This window comes from Grampus griseus (assembly GCF_964374135.1).
Source record: "Grampus griseus genome assembly, chromosome: 9".
NCBI lineage: Eukaryota > Metazoa > Chordata > Mammalia > Artiodactyla > Delphinidae > Grampus > Grampus griseus.
In genome coordinates, this window is record NC_139003.1 from 32795160 (window position 1) to 32814223 (window position 19064).

The 19064-nt window shown below is 37.6% G+C and overlaps 1 protein-coding gene across 2 annotated transcripts in view; it reads right to left on the reverse strand.

The window, feature by feature from the left end:
- Nucleotides 1–19064, reverse strand: part of MET (MET proto-oncogene, receptor tyrosine kinase) — a 128349-nt gene that overhangs the window by 87532 nt on the left and 21753 nt on the right. For both annotated transcript variants that reach the window (XM_082661474.1, XM_082661475.1), the window contains exon 2: nt 5418–6634. In XM_082661474.1, the coding sequence (XP_082517600.1) occupies nt 5418–6620 (1203 nt within the window). In that variant the 5' untranslated portion in view covers nt 6621–6634. The remainder of the gene's footprint in view (nt 1–5417; nt 6635–19064) is intronic.

Below are 19064 nucleotides of genomic sequence, written 5' to 3' on the forward strand. Positions count from 1 at the left end.
CAGGAAGTAAAAAACCCTGAAATCTGACTTCACATTTTTCATCCCTAATACAAAATACGTTCTCTTGAGAGTGCTAGACTGTTTAAATAAGACATGCCAAACCAGTATAATTACATGGATGTTATTTGTAACGTTGACTCCACATTCCCAGTTCAAATGGTGTGGTGTGGGAGATTATAGATATATGGCCTATAAAGAGTTATAAATCTTTGTTTATTTTATTAAATATTATGAGACATGCCCTGAGGATGACAGATCAATAATGGTCCTTGTGGTTTCCTGATGGAAGGCTGCAATTATTTTCTTCCATTACAACTTGAATGTAACCCAATTTTACTCATCTATCATCTTTATAATAGTAATAAAGAAACATCACTGTATGTTTATTTTTATGCCTATTCCTATTATCCCTTGTTTGCATCTTGTTTTGATTTTGTTTTCATTCAAAATTGTTCTAATCATTTTACTTTCTTCCTTTGATGGTTCTGAGTGGTGACCCTTTAACTTTGGCACTCTTTAAAACGGAGATGGAAAATTACTACTTTAAGTTTCCTTTATTTTGGGAAGCAGTTGGCTACTCTTTGAATTAGAGTATAAATGATGTTTAAAAACAAGGAAGCTTAGTACAAACAACCTGTGAGGTTAACTTTTTCTAAAACTGCATTATCTGCAAATTCTTGAATGCATAAGATAAATTACATTAGCATAGTATCTTATAGTGCCATAGGTAGTTAGAATTGAAAGTCAGGTAAAGGAGCACCTTACACCTTTTAGCTTGACTATATAGCACAATTCTGATTTAGCTGACTTTCTCTTCACCCTCCAAACCACCACCACTCCCATATCTCCCTTTTTTTTTTTCTTTTGGAACTACTAAGTGTTAAGGAGGACTTACACAAATTAAGCATTATGGAGGTAGGTCCCTCGTAAGTTAGTGGGGGAAGTAAAAGACCCTCATGAGCAATAGAACCAGAATGTGTCTCTTCCAGGAAACAATCCAATAATTTGAGTTTGACTTTCTTTACACAAACAACAATACAATAATAGCTGTTAATTATTACGTGCCAAGGACAAAGTTACAGCCTTTTAAACATTATTGTACTTGTCCACACCATAGTCCTGCATGGAGGAAAACGGGTTCAGTGAGTTTAAATAATGCCTTCATGGTCAGGCAGATAGAAAATCATGGGGTACAAGTCTGAACCCAGATCTCTTTAATTTCAGTCTTGTTCCATTAGGCTATGCTGCCTCCCAAAGAGATAAATTTATGGTCATCTTATTGTGCCAGGTACTTTATATTTATTATCCCACATTTTTACAAAAAGGCTGAGAAGTAGGTATTGTTATCTGCATGTTACGAATGAGACTGAGGCTCTAAGAATTAAGTAACGTGGCAGAAGTTACACAGCTGGTACGCAGGAGACCATGAGTTCCAACCTGGTGAGTCTGGCACCAAATTACATGCTTTTCCCCTACAACTGATCAATCACTGGTCATAAGATGACCAAGATATTGGTAAAAATATTTGCTACCAGTCTATTTCTATTCTTTCAAACGCTTATATGTAGAAAAAATTTTGGTAATGGGATTGCAAAAAAAAGTATAATGTCGTAACTATATTTCCTGGGTAGATGAGAGGTATTTCAAGGACCCTTTTATATTTCAACTTTGATTAAAAATCTTTCCAAAATGTATAACTCCACTTCTCTTAGTAAATATAATTTAGGGAACAGGATCTTTGTTGATTTGAGGACAAAAAATTCCCTTATTCAATATTCATTCTTATTTGGAAGAAACTGGGCTAATGTGTACTGATTCTAGTTTTTTCCTGGAATAATTGTCATGTTACTAAATCCCTTATATGATACTATTGGAGATTCAGTTAATGTGCTTAAAATAAATTTTTAATAGTTTATCCCCAAGTAGAAGGTGAGGTTTTCTTATGCTCAAATTTGGGGATTTACAAAGTCTCCAGATTATGTGGCATTTTTTCAGTTACTCTATTTTGAATAATGTGCTGTTTAGGGAACATACATTAGCCTAAAACAACTTCAATCACGATTAATTTAGGATGCTTATAGAGGTCAAATGATGAATGGGTACAAAAAGGCGGTAAAGATATTTAAGACTGAAGATTTAATTATTTGTGGGTGTAGAATCTCATAATCCTAAATGTTGGAAATCACCGTGAACAAACCCTTTAGGAATCACTTTCAAAAGCAACATAGAAAATGGTTACACTGCAAAGATCAAGAAGAACAACTAATAATCAACACTGTATTACATGAATGGATATCTGTGGCTTGGGATAAGTTTCCGAAAACAGCATCATATGTGGAATTAATGAGTTCTGAAGCACAAATAACTAAGAGGTGAAGATGATCTGCTTTGGAAACTATCAGATGACTCAAAAGACGGTTTTAGTGATGTCATCAATATAAGAAGTTGTACATGAAGAGTTTGCACAGATACTTTCATAAAATGTGAGAGTGGAAAAAGCAACATAATATGTGATCTAATATGTGATCTAAGCAAGTCAGGTCTGATACACCTGTTGGACCCACAGAATCTAAAAGACCCTTTCTTGGTCCTCTGTCTGATCCTGTGATAGAGACACATTTTGCGTAGGGTGGAAGCTCACGGAAGGCCAGAAAACCCCTGCTGCTGCGAATGTGCTCTCTAAGTCCTCGGAAGGTTACTGTTGCAGTTTTCTTAACTTTGTCCACAGAGCACACAATGGTCCCTCCATAAAGATCTGACTGATTAGTTTTGTTAATAACAAAACTACAATATATGTATCTATTCACTAAACGTTATGCCAAAATAAAAACTTAGTTCCAAGAAATTGTCAGAAGGGTCACCTGATATCTTTGCCAAGACAAAATGGAGTTGTATTGCTTAGAGTATTTCCAAACATTTTTTTTTTTTTTTTTTTTGCGGTACGCGGGCCTCTCACTGTTGTGGCCTCTCCTGTTGCGGAGCACAGGCTCCGGACGCGCAGGCTCAGCGGCCATGGCTCACGGGCCTAGCTGTCCCACGGCATGTGGGACCTTCCCGGATGAGGGCACGAACCCGTGTCCCCTGCATCGGCAGGCGGACTCGCAACCACTGCGCCACCAGGGAAGCCCCTCCAAACTTTTTTGATCTTGTAAATCATTTTGTTTTTGTGTGAGTAACAGCTCTAGGTGCCTTCATTTTAAGATGAAGCTGGGAAATGACTGTATGCTGACTATTGGAACAATCTGAGGTCTTTCTGTGGCGGGTATATGAAAACTGATAACGTGGGTAGTTTCATTCTTGGAAGAATTCTGACCTTTAGTAACCAGAGAAGATAAACAGGCAAATAAATAGAAGAGATTGGAAGGTATCTGTCTCTGTGGAATTTGGCTAGTGTAAAAGTTGCCTTCCCTTGTAAGAAGACTATGTTGGCCAGTTCCACCTTGTTTCCCACAAGAATTTTTGTGATGGGAGTGATAACAGTTTCAGGTGTGGTTGGTGCATTTTGGGCATTTTTCCTGGGTGATAAACCTGCCCTGAATTTCATTGGGTAACCCTGCCTTCTTGTTCCCTTTGGAACACTAAAAAAGTCAAAGGGGTAGGATAAAGTTCAGCTGTGTTTTGAGAATTTCTAGAATTGATAAATACTTTTACATCTGGGGGCTGAAATGTACAAAATAAAACAATGAGATAAGATATCAGTATACCCTTGTAAGGTAAAGTCTCTTTAATTTTTAACAGAACAAGATTTAAATAGCAAAGTCGTGTGCTTTAGAGGCTCTGAAGGAATTCCCAGTAGACTCTTTTTTAAACTTGTTTCTGAAGCAATTCATTGGATGCAGGAAAAATGTTTTCTCTGAAATGCTATTAATATTACACTTTTATGTCCTAATTCCCAGGTTTCTGAAAGTCTCTTTGTTTCCTTTCATTCTTTGTCTTTTCCAGTGAGGAAAAGGGACAGCCTCGTGAGCAATCCCATTGCTTCTTACAGATTTTGCAACATATATTAAATGTATCCAGGGAGAAATAAGTCTTAGTTGGGATATATATGTATGTATATTATGTATATTCATAGACTTTTGAGAGAGAAGAAAGTTATGTCTTTAGTTCACTATAAGATGGATTCATTTTCTCAGAAGCACTTTTCTAACTTTATAAATAAATTACTTAAGAGTTTCCATCTGGAGAAGTATCCTAGACATTTCAGCAAAAGTGAAACAAACGTTTCTGAATTATTATGCCCTTGTTATCCATCTGCAAATTATATACTTTCTTTTATCAAGGACATGTTTAATGTTCTTCCTGCTTGCAATTATAACCTTTACCACTTAGACTGAAAACTGCTAGAGTAAGTGAGATGTACATTTTCAAAGTCAAATTGTCTTTAGAAAAGCTATAGAATTTGTTCATCCAGTTATGATCACTAGTGGTCATTATGTTAGGAGGCATAACCAGGTCTGTATGTTCAAATCTGGGTCCCCACCAAGAAAGCCCAAGGCCACAGTGGACTCCCAGTTTGATGCTCTTCCTCTAGCACCAAATGATCTGAGGACTAGCAGGATAAATCCTCTGGGTATAGCTGGTAGCCTTTACTATATCTAAATCGAAGCAATAAAGAATTTCCCTAACGATCACAGGGAAAATATCATTTCATGTAAGTACAAACAATCATCAATCGAGAATATTTACATCTATAAATATCAAATGCCAACCAGGTAAAAAGCAACAAATTAGAACTTGGTAGACACCTGCCCATTCAAGCACGAAGTTTATGTATTAAAGTCAAGATCCAAAGTATGGATTTGAGAGCAACAATTTCCTCTGTAGTTTTCTAATTTATTCAGAGAATATATTAGTGCATTTAAAAATGTTTAATTTATCAACATTTTAGAAGAGTTTTTTTGTTTGTTTTTAGTGAAGTTTCTTTAAGTAATGCCAAGAATAGAGACTGTTCACTCATATATCAGTGAGCGAATGGGATCTCATTAAAAAAAAAAAAAAAGCCTTCAAAACCTAAAAATTAAGCATCTTATTCTAAATGTTGTAAAGACTGCATGGCATCTCAATAATTGTGCTTTACAGGAATTGCTGTTGTGTTAAACTTTATGTACATCTGACCAGAACTACTAAAGCTGATATGAGAAACAAGGTTAATAATCTGAAAAATACTGGCAAACCTGTAAACCCAAATTGTAAAAGTATTTCATATTTTCTTTTAGTTATCACATTAACTTTTTCTCAAGCTATGATTCTACCTTTAAATGAAGATTCAATTTCTAAATTTTCTTGGAGAGAATCGGCAAATATTTGGATAAAGACCATTTACCAAGCACCAGAAAGCCCTTTATATTCTCTTCTAGACTGATACCTATTATGACTTGTACCTCATAATTTGTAAGTAGGGAACCTGTATGACTTACCCTATTGAAGCAGTGGTCGTGGTTGGGGCCATAAAAATGCTGGAGACATCTCACATTGTTTTTGTTGACGATCTTGTTGAAGAACTCATTGACATATTTGACAGGGAACGCACAGACAGCAGAGCGATTCATTGGTTCGACAGAATCTGGTTTGCTTTGTGCAAACACCCCGTAGAGAATATCATCATTCAGGTTGGCACCTATTTGCTTAGCGAGCTGGGTCCCAGGCTTACTGACATACGCAGCTTGGAGAATATTAAACACTTCCTCCCTTGTGGATCTCTTTCTTCTCTTTTCTGTGAGAATACACTCCAGAGGCATTTCCATGTACGAATGCAAACCAGAGTCTACGGAACAGAACCTGATTATTCTTGTGTGAAAAGTCTGAGCATCTAGAGTTTCCCGTTGGACCGTCAAAAAGTAAATAAAATGGTTGCTTTCAAAGGCGTGGACATACTTAATGGGGTAGGAATCTCGGAACTCAGGTAGAACATCAATATAGGATTGGTCTGTCAAAAACTTAAAACCATCTTGCGTTTCCTTTAGCCTTCTCACAGATATCGAATGCAATGAATGATCTGGAAGGTAAGAAGAATTTATGGTATTGCCCACGAAGAAGTTGATGAATCGATCCTTTTCAGACAGCAGGACTTTGGTTCCCAGGGCACTCACCACACAGTCAGGACATTGGCTGGGCTCTTCATCTGCCTGTGGAGAGTACATGCAATGAACCTCCGACTGTATGTTAGCAGTATTGTCAGGTGGAAGGACGTGTCGCTGGCAGGTCCCTCTGTGGACACTGCCGCAGCTAATGAGTTGGTCATCATAGTACGTGTCAACAAGCAGAGCCATGTTGATGTTATCTTTCCAAACACCACCTGATAAATTGGCTTTGTGGCTGCAATTCTGACATGGGAAACAATCTGGGTGTTCTAGCACAGGCCCAGTCTTGTACTCAGCAACCTTCTGAAGGTCTTTGTCATTTAAAACGTAAAGGTAGTTAATGGCACCGAGGTAAATGTGATGCTTGTGGGAAACGACATTCTGAATGGGTGTTTCTGCTGTGAAGTTAGGAAGCTGATACTGCATGTTCACATTCATCTTGGACTTTACTAGTGCCTCTTTACACTCCCCATTGCTCTTCTGCACCAAGGTAAACAGAAGCACAAGGATGCCAGGTGCAAGCACAGCAGGGGCCTTCATGGTGAGAAGTTTATCTGCCAAAACATGTTTAAGGCAAGAGCAGTTTAGTTGTCATTAGAAACAAAGAAGAAACTGAAAGAACTATACCAGTTAAACTATTAGAAACAAATCTTCCTAACTGGAATTTTTACATTGAGTGAAAACAAAAAACTCTAGCTGGTTTCACATAAAGATGCATTGTGCAGTTGGACATGACTCTACATAGTCTAATTTTAGAACTCAAGCCATGAACAAGTAATTTTAGAGAACCATTATGAGATGCAAACAATGTTCTGTTCTGTAACAGCAACTAGGTTAGACTCATTCAGCAGCGAAGTCAGAAAAATAGCAAACTTCTTTCTTAACCTTTTGCTGGTTGTTTAATGTGGTTTAATATCTGTGGTTAATGACTAGGTTGATATTTAAACTTTCTCAGTTAGTCAAGTAAAGGAATTGTGGTTCAGATTCATTTATTCTACAAGTCACAGCAGGCATTGTTTCCTTGGGAGCATGTAGAATTACTAGGCTAAATTTAGCTTCCTTTTGGTGGAAAACAATCATAAATTCTAGAAGCAATATGATCACATGCTGTTTATAGGATTTTGTGTGCAGAGGAAAGGTATGGTTATAATTTGGCTATAACTGACCTATTGTTTTGGATAGACAAATGCTTAACTTAATGTAAGATCACTGGGAATGTAAAAACAGAAAGCTAAAAATGTATAAAATAAAATATAATCTTTAGGGCTAAAGTCCTAGAATGATTTCTTAGGGAAAAACAACATATTGTTCGTTACCAAGTCAAAAGTTATTTAGTTAAAAGAACATTATTTTAACATTCCATTGTATGCACACGGACAGTATTTCTACTAGGAAGCATAAGTGGATTTGTTAGTCAGGTTTTAAAAAGTTAAGGTGCACAAGTTATAAACATTGTGAGTTCTACTTATAACAGCTATAGGCAGGGTTAGAAAATAAAGGCCTTAGAGAAATAGAAACCAAATAGTTATTACTTCTTTCCCCCTTTTGAAAAAATGCATAATTCTGACAGGACAAAGGGAGCCTCTAAAAACATACTGGGCATTGTAACTATGCCAAAGACTAACTCTAGGTCCACAAAAACACAACAGAATTCACTGTGCACGGCTCTGTGCTTACACTGTGGGAAATGGGACATGGCACTTACCCTTCAGTGAACTTACAGTGGGGTTGAGAGATAATACATATATGCAAATTACTATAATACATGGTATTATAATTTCCTGCATAGCAAAAACCAAATGTTAAAAGCATCAAGAGAGGAAGGCATGGCCTGTACTTAGGATTACTATGATCATGAGAAATATGGACAAGTCCAATACATTTCAGGTCCAGAAGACAAAGACAATGTCTGTTTGGTTCATCACTCTATCTCAAGGACTTGATATAGAACCTAGAACAGAGTAGGTGTTCAATAAATATATGTTGAATAAATGAGTGAATAAAAATTAAACAATAAGTTCAAAGTCGCAGAACAGATAAGAGTAGTAGCCAGAGATTAAAACCAAATTTACTGACTCCAAAATCAAAGATAATTTTACCCTACCAAACTGATAGGAATTATAGGCATTATTTAAGAGGTAATAGAAAGTCACTGAAGGGTTTTGAGCTGGAGAGTCGTATGAGCAAGGTTTTACTCTAGGAAGATTGATCTGGAGGAAAAGTGGCTTAGAGCAGGGAGAACCTGGCAATGAGAAGACCAGATGACAGGCATTATAGCCCATAACCAGGTAGTAAGGGCCAGAAGCAAGATGGTGACCCCAAGAATAGAAAGGAAGGGATGAATGAGAGACATATTTGAATAAATAAGATTGGACACCTAAACTGGTGGAACACAAAAGAGAAGGTAAAGATAAGCAGCGTCATCTGGGAAAAAGTGGAACAAGTCACAAACTAGGGTGGTCAGTAGGAGGAAGTTAGGCTAAAGATCAAGGAATACGATAAGCTGGTTTTGAACATGTTGAGTTTGATGTGTTATTGAAATGAGTGAAAACGTTCTACTACAGGAATGACTAGTAGGTTTTACATTGTTTCCAGCAAGCAGGTTATCTGAAGTGAAGAATGAAGATTCCAAGCAGACAGCATATGTGCCAAGCAACAGAGGAGAATAATGAGAAGGATTTTGAGGAGAAGCCTGCTCTTACTGGGAAAGTGGCACAATTGGTCTTGGGTGAGGTAATATCCATCTTAGATGAGACAGAGGCAAGTATAAGCATAAGTGCCAAGTATCTGCCATCTGTGCATTAGAAAGAATGAAACTTCAGGACTTGATCTTAGTGGGGCAATTGGGATTCTAGTTGGAATAGAAATAAACTTTGCATGTTATCTGCACAGAGGGGATGGTTAAAACCAAGAAAGAGTATGTTCATGGAGGGAAAAGGTGAAGGAAGAGAAGACAAATGAACCAGATCTCGGAGAATACGCACATTGGAGAAACTAGTGAAAGAAGCAAAGAAGGTAAGTTAGTTCAGGGAGGCGTCATGAGAGCCAAAATTGCACTGCGTCACAGAAGGCAGGCGAGGGCCTCAGGAAGGTGGATGTAATCCACACAAAAGCTCCTTGTTGACCTTTACAAGAGTAGGTTCAGCAGATTCAACAGTGGTATCAGACCACTAAATTGCAAGGGTACATGTGATGAGGAAGTAGAATGTTTGTCAAAGGAAGGACAAGCAGAAGGCAATATCAGGGTTGAGAGGACTTTAAGTTGCAGGAAAGACGTACACTTATTTGTAGGTCTCTTTTTCTTCTACTAACGTTTGTTGGGTATCTACTAAAGGCCAGGCACTGTGGTAGGTCTTGGAACCCAGAAACACGGTACCTTTCCCAGGAAGCTCACAGTCACTTGGTGGAGGCAACGGGTTGACAGAAATTATGGGAAGGTGTAGTAAGGGCAGCCAACCAGACTGGAAATGAGGCTAGAGCTGAGTCTTGAAGGAGGATGAGGAATGGAAATTCCTAGTGGAAGAGCAGTTTGTGCAAAGATATAGTGGCAGGAGAGAGCATATGATACAATCAGGAAAAATGCAAGTAGATGGGCCTAAAGAAGCGGGGAAAACAAAAAGAGAAAATGAGGGAGATAAAAATTGTTCAATCAACATTCCAAGGGATCAAAAAGAGGCATTTCCAAGAGCCCTGAAACATAAGAGAAGTCACTCTTTCTGAGACAGCAGGAGAAGATGAGAAGTCACATAAAGATATAGGGACATTTAAGGAGTTCAGGGAATATGATCTCAATGTTCGAAAAAATAAATTAGGGTATATGATCATCTGCTGAAATTGATGGTTACAGAGGAGTGACCAGGGACTTCAGGGTAAAGGAGGAGGTTTAGAATATCTACAGCAGGGTATGCAAACTGAGGTCAGCAAGAAAGAAAGGATTGTATAGTAGCTCTGAGGGCTTCCTGAAGACACAATGTATATGACTTCCTCTTCACATTCATGAGATATGGAAGAAACCCAAGAAAGAAGGCCAAGGACACAATGATTTTAAGGATCCAAATGAAGACACCTGATTGAGGATATAGGCTTTAAAGGCTACAAAATTATAGTTGGACCAGAGGGCAAAGCAGAGCTTCAGCAAGGTATAAACCATATAATAATAAAAATAACAATAACTTGTATTGAGTGTTTACCACGTGCCAGGCATTCTGCTAGACCCTCTGATATACTCTCTGTAAACATCCTGTGAAGTAGGAAGTATTATTATTCTCCATTTCTAGATGAGCAAACTTGCCAAAAGTCACACAGAACCAGATTCAATCCCACGTCTGACTGACAGGAATCTGTCCGGGATGTTGAATGCTTCACTAACACTGGAGCAGCTTCCTGAGCTAAGAGGGAGAGTGCACTGGAGCAGAAGTTAGACAGAGCTCTGGTTCTGGCCCTTTCCCTCTCTAGCTGTATGACTTTAGGCAATTCATTCACCTCTGATTCCCAGGGTCCAATAGCCTCACATGACTGCTTTAAGTATCAAAAAGAGATCTTATCCTTGAAAGCACTTTGTTTGTTACATAGTGTATACATATGTGTGTGTGTATATACACACTTAAACATGTCTAACTATATGATTGTTACATATGTGCATATATATGTATATATATGCATAAACTTGCTGTTTTTGAATGTAAGTCTCACTATTTTAAAGTATACTAGAAAAGTTTTGGCACTGGTAGGGGGAATAACAAGGAGTAGAAGAAAAGGATTTGGGACAAGTTGTTCTATTACAAGACAAATACAAACTACAAACTACAAATATGTGTCTAAACCTTCTAGAATACATTATGCAGGAAAATTAAATGCACTTCTCAAAATGCTATCAGTGTATCTTCTGAAATTGGGAACATTAGCCTAGTACATAATTTATCACTGTATTTTCTCTAGGAAAAATAATACGGGAAGAAAATAAACAAACTCCCATTGTCAAAAGAAAAAAAAGCATTGCAACCAATTTGCATCTTAGTTGATGCCCATTAATGCAGTGTGGAGTGAGAATGACTTTTTTCTTCTAGGCTTTTTGAGGGAACCTTCAACATGATCTTAAAAAAAAAAAATCTGAGGTATTATGTTTAAAAAATAAGTTTCCTATCTGAAGGTTCGTACATGTCTTTCATGGTACTAATCCTCAATCAACTAGAATCCAAGAAAATGTACAAACTGTTATCTCATTTGATGAGATGGCAAATCATAAGAAAACCAGTAGGGAAGGAGAAAAATTTTTTCTATTTAAGGAAAAAACCCTGCAGAATAACCCTGGAGTTAGTAACCCAGTCTCCTATGCTTTCTTCATATTCTCTTGATAGCAAGTGGTGACGCCATTTTTCAGGTTGAGAAATCAAAAAAATGTTAATTAAAAAAATTTTTTTTATTAAAGCAAAAATATAGGACTAGGGCCCATTGTCAACAATAGAATTTTTAATTAAAATATGGGTTCTGTTTAACCCTCAGCTAACGAGAAAACTTAAACATCCTGTTTTATTAATCATTCCAATTAATTGAGGCCCTTCCCTGTTAACAATGGTGTGTGTTGGTCAGATTAGATCTTCTCCAGGAAATGTTTGTGTCCCTCACAAGGAATGGAGGAATACTTTGGGAAATATCTGTTGCTGAGCTATGCACACTGATGACACTGCCAGTTAACTGAGTGACAGCTGAGTGATCAAGTGCACAGGCTCTGGAGACAGACTGCAGGGTTTGAACCCATTCACTGTCTGTGTGACCTTCGGTAAATTTTTCTGAGCATCTATTTTCTCATTTGAAATATCGGAGTGATTATAGTACCTGTCTCACTTATGATGGTTACTCTGAGAATTCAATGAGTTAATGAACATAAACCACTAGGAGCAGTGCTTGGCACAATAAATATTCTCTATTATTGCTTGTTCATGCCCTCAACAAATAGTTTTTGAGCATGTACTGTGTTCCAGATACTGTGCAGAAGATATGAAAATAAATAAAGCATTTTCTAATTGTGAGATGAAGAGGCAGACAAACAGACTACAGTTTAAACTCAACGTGGAAATGTCTATGGGAGCCCCTCAAGGGGAACTTACCCAGGCTAAGGGAGTCAGGCAAGTTTACTAATCAATCAGACGTAGTCCTTTCCTCACAATGCATTCCCAATACTGAAGCTCAGCATGGCGGGCGAGTGGGGTGGAAACCTGAGTTTTGGTTGTGGCAGTGCAGCTGAATGGTTGTATGACCCAAAGCCAGTCACCCAACTCCTTTGGCCTTAGCTGCTTTCTTATTTGTAAAATTACAGTGTTGAACAAGTTGTGTGCTGGAGGCCCCTGGAACAAGCTAATGACGGCTTAGCGTACGCATCTCTTCCCAACCCGTGTTCAGTGACCTCATCTTGGTTGCTTGAAATCAGCCTTGGTGGGAGTATTTACCCCATAGAAGTTGGCAAACACTAAAAATCAGGGCTTATTTCCCCCCTGGAGGGATGGTTGTTAAATACTTACAAGCATACCCCTGGGTTGAACCAATGAACGCAGAAGTATTTTCCAACTCCAATAATTTTCAACTCTGAGATTGTTTTTCTACGTTTTACTCCAATGCCATTGAACTGGCATATATTGCTCTCTCTTCTCTGTCTATATCATCTGCCAGATCAGGCTGTGTGAGCAATTTTCATATTTATATTGGGAGTGACTCCAGAACTGCTTTCATCTTTTATGTATTTTTGCCTTGATACATTTATTCCTGTGATGTGCTTGGATCAGGCTTTCAATATAAAATGTCTTTTTACTGTTTGTTTTTTCTTTCTTTCTTTCTGAAACAGCACTGGCCATTTAACCAACTTTAAGTTCCTTACTAAAAGGAACACGTAAAGATGATTCAAACAGACTGACTAATTCATTCTCTTAAAACGTCATGCACGTAGCAGGTGAAACTGAATCACTCATAAAACATTTCCATATTTCTTTTCAGTTGATAGTTAAGATAAACTCACTGGCAAAACATTTCCTGGGAGTGATTATCTCAGTGGCACCTTGGTCATTAAACTATTGGTATTTAGGGGTATTTCCTTTAAAGAGGGCTGCTCTATTAGCTACAAATACCAGCTTAACCTAATGGTAAGACCACATACTCAACTCTGTCTGCCATCTATCTACCTCTAGTTTTCTCATTTAACTAGCTTACATTGGGCTTTTCATGCCCTAGAAATCTAGAAATACAGTTAATTCTCTAAGAGTTATTGAGTAACTACCTGTGCCTAACACCACTACTACTGTCACCATCATTGCCCTCATCAACAAAAACCTGTCTCAAAGCATATACCTGTGTTGTAAGCAAGTACTGATGGCTCATGAAAAAACACAACAGGTGTCATGGAATAGCTTTTTAAAAGAGAGGGACTTTCAAAACTTTGACACAGGTAACTCTGCTTTCCTTAGGAACTGATTTTTCTTAGAAATCATAATATTTTATAACTATATATATAGGTAGTACTTTATAGTTTACAAGATGCTATCAACTACATCACCTCTTCTAATCTGAACGTTTTCTTAGAAGGTAAGCATTACTCCCATGTTTTCAGGGTAAACTGTTTCAGGGGAAATTCCCATGTTTTCATGACAAAACTGAGATTCAAAGAGGATAAAATATTATCTAAAATATGATAAACATGCAAGCTAGTTCTTATAAGTGTATTTCTAATTTTTTTAAGTATGATGCTTATTTGAGCTGTTTCAAATTATTTGCATTTCCTGGAAAAGATTTTTGTTCTAAAGGCACAATATTTTGAAAACTTTTTCTGCATTTACCTGCCCAGCCCCTGCTCTACTACTGGCAACTCATTTGAAAACTCTCCCCTATCTAATGGGGCTGTCAACCACCTGGCTTATCTCTTCCCCACAAGGTGAGCTTGCAAACCAGGCTGGCCTTTTAGTGAATTCTATTCCTTTGACCCAGAGCTTGGACAGGGGTGAGCATGTGACTAAAGCAAGGCGAACCAGGGTCTTTTGGGGTTTAATATAGATACTGGGAGGGGACCTCTCTCCCTCAAAAATCACTAGCACTAAGAATGATATTAACTTGTACTGTCTGATGACCATCTTTGTCACTGTGTGGAGAAAGCCTGCCTGAGCATGAAAGTGACCCAAGAGGCAGGGGAATCCTAGACATGAAGAAAGGCAGGCCACTAATGCTATTGTGTAAGCATCTGCATCCACCATGTCTTCAGCTAATGAGAACCAGTAAATTTTTCCTTTCCTCCTTTCTTTCTCTTTCTTTTTTCCATCAGCAGTTTCATTGTGATTTTTTAAAAGATTTTAATTAATTAATTTTAAAATTAAGTAATTTATTTTTGGCTGCTTTGGGTCTTCGTTGCTGCACGCGGGCTTTCTCTAGTTGCGGCGAGCGGGGGGGCTACTCTTCGTTGTGGTGCGAGGGCCTCTCATTGCGGTGGCTTCTCTTTGTTGTGGAGCACGGGCTCTAGGACTGAGGGCTTCAGTAGTTGCAGCACGTGGGCTCAGTAGTTGTGGCTCACGGGGTCTAGAGCGCAGGCTCAGTAGTTGTGGTGCACAGGCTTAGCTGCTCCGCAGCATGTGGGATCTTCCTGGGCCAGGGCTCGAACCTGTGTCCCCTGCATTGGCAGGTGGATTCTTAACCACTGCTCCACTAGGGAAGCCCCTCATTGTGATTCTTTTATTCCTTGTGCCTGAAAGTCCTGACTAAACAACGTCCACTCGAAGATTCTACAAACTTGTGAATTCAAACACAAAGTCAAGTGCATAAAAGCAACTTTATAGAAAACATTCAAGTAATTGGCAAAGACAGTTTCTTTATTTACTTGAATAATTTCTTTAAATATTTCACTTTGCATTTGGAGATATATCTACTAGTTAAAATTTCTGAGGTACTACACCAGCTTTTTTCTGCTCTATAGTTTCAAATTCTTCTACAATATTTACTTAACATAATCTCAAGATAGAAATAATGTATCTAAGTGAAGAGTCAAAATGTAAAAACTAGAAAACATTTCAATCCTGCTTATAAGTGTATAAAGGATTTATGATGATGGAAAATGGCCGAGGCCCCGTATTAAGGAAACTGCAGTCATAAAAACAGTCATGGCTAAATTCTCCAGGAGGACTTGCCAGAGTGAAATCCTAAGGAAAATTCTTAGCCCTTTCTACATTTATATTATTTCCATTAATTTGAAAAGTAGGCCCATAAACACAAAGCTAAGGAAAGAAGATTCCAATAGGAGATTCCTGATGACATTTAAAATACTGTATTTATAAACACTCACTGCTTATGAAGAGTCATATTATATCACACAATATTAATCAAATATTTGTGAGCTCCCATTGCATACCATGCCCTTGTCTAAATACTGAGAGTTTCTACCCTCAAAAAGTATACAATCTGCGGATTTGAACATAGCAAGATAAATGCTAAAAATCTAAATATGTAACCTAAATTGAAAAGTGACAGATCTACTGGGCTGTCGAGAAAGCAAATTTTAAAACATGCCTTGTTCGACATTTGATTCCTAGGCCTAAAGCTTTAACACTTAGTGTTATTATCATCAAAAAACCTAAGCTGGGCTTCCCTGGTGGCGCAGTGGTTGAGAGTCCGCCTGCCGATGCAGGGGACACGGGTTCGTGCCCCGGTCCGGGAAGATCCCACATGCTGTGCAGTGGCTGGGCCCGTGAGCCATGGCCTCTGAGCCTGCACGTCCGGAGGCCGTGCTCCGCAACAGGAGAGGCCACAACAGTGAGAGGCCCGCCTACCGCAAAAAACACAAAAAATGAAAAAAAACCTAAGCTGACTTTAGAAAGATAAAACAATACATGTCAAAAATCCCTTCTAATGTAGACAGACACTACCTTGACAATGATTTCTAACAGTAAGTCAAAAGGACAGAAGAAGTCTTCAGGGTTTTTCAGCCCACACAACTGCTCATTTATATGACCACATTTAAATGATTCAAAATACCCATGAGTTAATCTTATGCCTAATATTTACAGACTAGTTTGCTTAACAACATTGTTCCCAATAACTCATAAGCCTTCTGGAGAACAGGTGGGTGTAGTGGAGAGAGCATGGGCCTTGGTGTCATCACACTCTGATGTGATGTGAATCTGGGCTTTACCATTTACCTACCTTCTGACTCTGAGTGTCAGTTTCTTCATCTAAAACATGGGGATAATAATGGTACACATCTGTGGGTTGGCCAGGAGTGTTAGAGATGAATTGTGGGACACTGGCATTCAATTATGCAGCATACACTGGCATCCAATAAATGTAGCTATTATGCTTACCCTCCTAAGTTGTGTCTTAGCCAGTTTCTGCGTACCTTCATCAAAAATGAGGAACTTGGCACAGTCCACTATGTGAGCCCACTCCAAATACTTGCTATTTCATCACCTTGGGCCTCTCATCTACAGTTTAAATAGTGTTATTTCTTATTCTCCCACCCTTTGGCCATCTTGTGGTTTTCCTCTAAAGCTGTTTCAAGTTCCTGAAGCCCTTCTTAAATTATCCTCCAAGAGATATGGGGATATATGTGTATGTATAGCTGATTCACTTTGTTATAAAGCAGAAACTAATACACCATTGTAAAGCAATTATACTCCAATAAAGATGTTAAAAAAATAAATAAAATTTTAAAAAAAATTGTCCTCCAAGACATGGTAAGGGCCTTCCACACTAACGAAGAACAGATAAGGAACCATTACTTTACCTCTTTAAAGAAGAGCAAACCCATGCCCCCACTGAGGTTTAGGAAATGAATATATAGGATGCTCAGTTAAATTTGAATTTCAGATAAACAATGAGTAATTTTTTTAGTATAAATATGTCCCATGAATGTATATAATATGACATTATGAGTTGTAAGCAAATGGAGAAAAATAAGGGAATAATCACCCTTTTTACTAACAGAACTTAGATTGAAAATATTTTGGCCAAACTTATTTATCTGTTGGAGTAGAACTGTATTTTTAAGGTTTTTGTAGCACATGTATGTTGCAAAACTGCATACGTTTTTTTTTGTCGTTGTTGTTGCTGTTTTGATGCTGTGTGTCTAAAACATGCTGCTTTCAAAGTGATTATCAGGGTAACCTGTTCCTAACAGGTGGTTTTAAATACCATGTGAAGGTACAACTATGTAAAAGGAAGATTTTTTTTTTCTACTAAAAATCAAGGAAAAGATTTGTGTGCTTGTAGAGAAAAGTTATAGTGTATACGGCAACCTGTCACTGACATTAATTTCTGAAACAGAAAAAGTATTCTTATATTAATATGTATACTTTATTTATAATAAAAAGCTTATTAAAATTCATATATAGGTCACTATAGGAGAAAACAAGTTAAACATGGTACAAAAATAATTTTCATGTGTTATAAATATTGTTTTAGCAGCTCCTCTAAACAATTACTCTTGATTATTATACAAATGTTGCTTCTTTGAGGGAAACCTAAATAGTGCTCTTATTCAGATTCTTATCAAATATTGTATCCCTTCTTCCAATAAACATTTTAAAAGTTGAAAATGACTGAATCATAGCACAAGAAAAAGCCAACATGCATTTTCTAGTTGTCAAACATGATCAAGATAATTGTCCAACTCTGATATGGTAACAGTAAAGATGAAAACAACAGAATTTCATTATATTCTCAAGATTATCCCTCACACAGTCATAATCTGTTAGTAAATATCTTTGTCCTTTTAAGAATGGCTGAAAGTATTCAACTTCTGGGAAATAAGAATAAATGGACATTTGTTTTATCATTGTGCATATTGTAAGAAGTCCTGTTCAGAAAATACATTGAACTGTCAGTCTTGATTGATGGACAGGCTTTTGTCCCATTAATAAGCCGTAGATCAGATAAGAATGTTTCACTGCCCTTGAAAATGTGAAGATTGAACTTTCAATGTTAAGAAAGTGCTAAGATTCTTGAAATCCTATAAAACTATTTAAAAATATCTTTCAGCCTAATGGATAGATGTAATTTTATAATTCAGATCGTGTAGAAGTGCTACCAGGTTTTATTCAATTAATCCAGGAACCCTGAATAACATGAATCCACAAATCACATTTGAGAAACATTTTTCTAACTACACAAATTAAAATAAAAATGAAAAAAAGCCTAGCAACCTCTTCCAGTTGCATTCAAATACAGGGTTTGAACAGGATAAACCTGACTGAATGGTCAGAATGTGAACCACAAAAGGGAGACACAGAGAGGAAGCCGGTACATCACTCATTAATAAATCCGACATTTCCCTCCCTCAGTGTTTGAAAATGTCCTCGGCATAAGGCACGGTGAATTTCAAATGGGAAGAACTGTGCTCAGGATTGAGTTTATATAACTGATCAATCTCCTCTGGTGTTACCCAAAGCAGAAATCAAATGGCTGCAGAGAAATGCTGGTGGTTAGTGGACCCCATTCGTGTCATGGCCGCTGTCACGTAAAGAAAGAGAAATCAGCATCCAGGGAAAGAGAGAAAAAGAGGAGACACATGAGGATGCCAAAGGGCAGGCTGTGACCCTGAAATATGGAGTGGTCAAGCAAGGGGGGCATTCTCCTCTAACACTATTTGCACCTAGCTCTTAGGGTGTGGCTGAATTTTATTTTGCTCACATCTGAGAACTTTTCTTTGAAATCAAAGTTAACTAGTAGACTCTCTGGCAGTGAAGTGAACTAGGGACCCTTTTCAAGGTGAATTTTGTCAGTATATGATGTTTTCTTTTCAAGCAAAGTAGAAAAAAAAACTTTTAGAAATCATGAAAATAGTATGAATGGAAGAAATAACAAAACTGGCCATATTTTGTATAGATGTGGATTCCTTGGGTAAACATAATGCAATTCTAACAGTGTTGAGAGAAAAATTAAAAGCACATAAATATCACGACGTTGAGATCAATATGTAATCAGAGAATAAAAGAACCAAATAAAACTTTCTACAAAAAT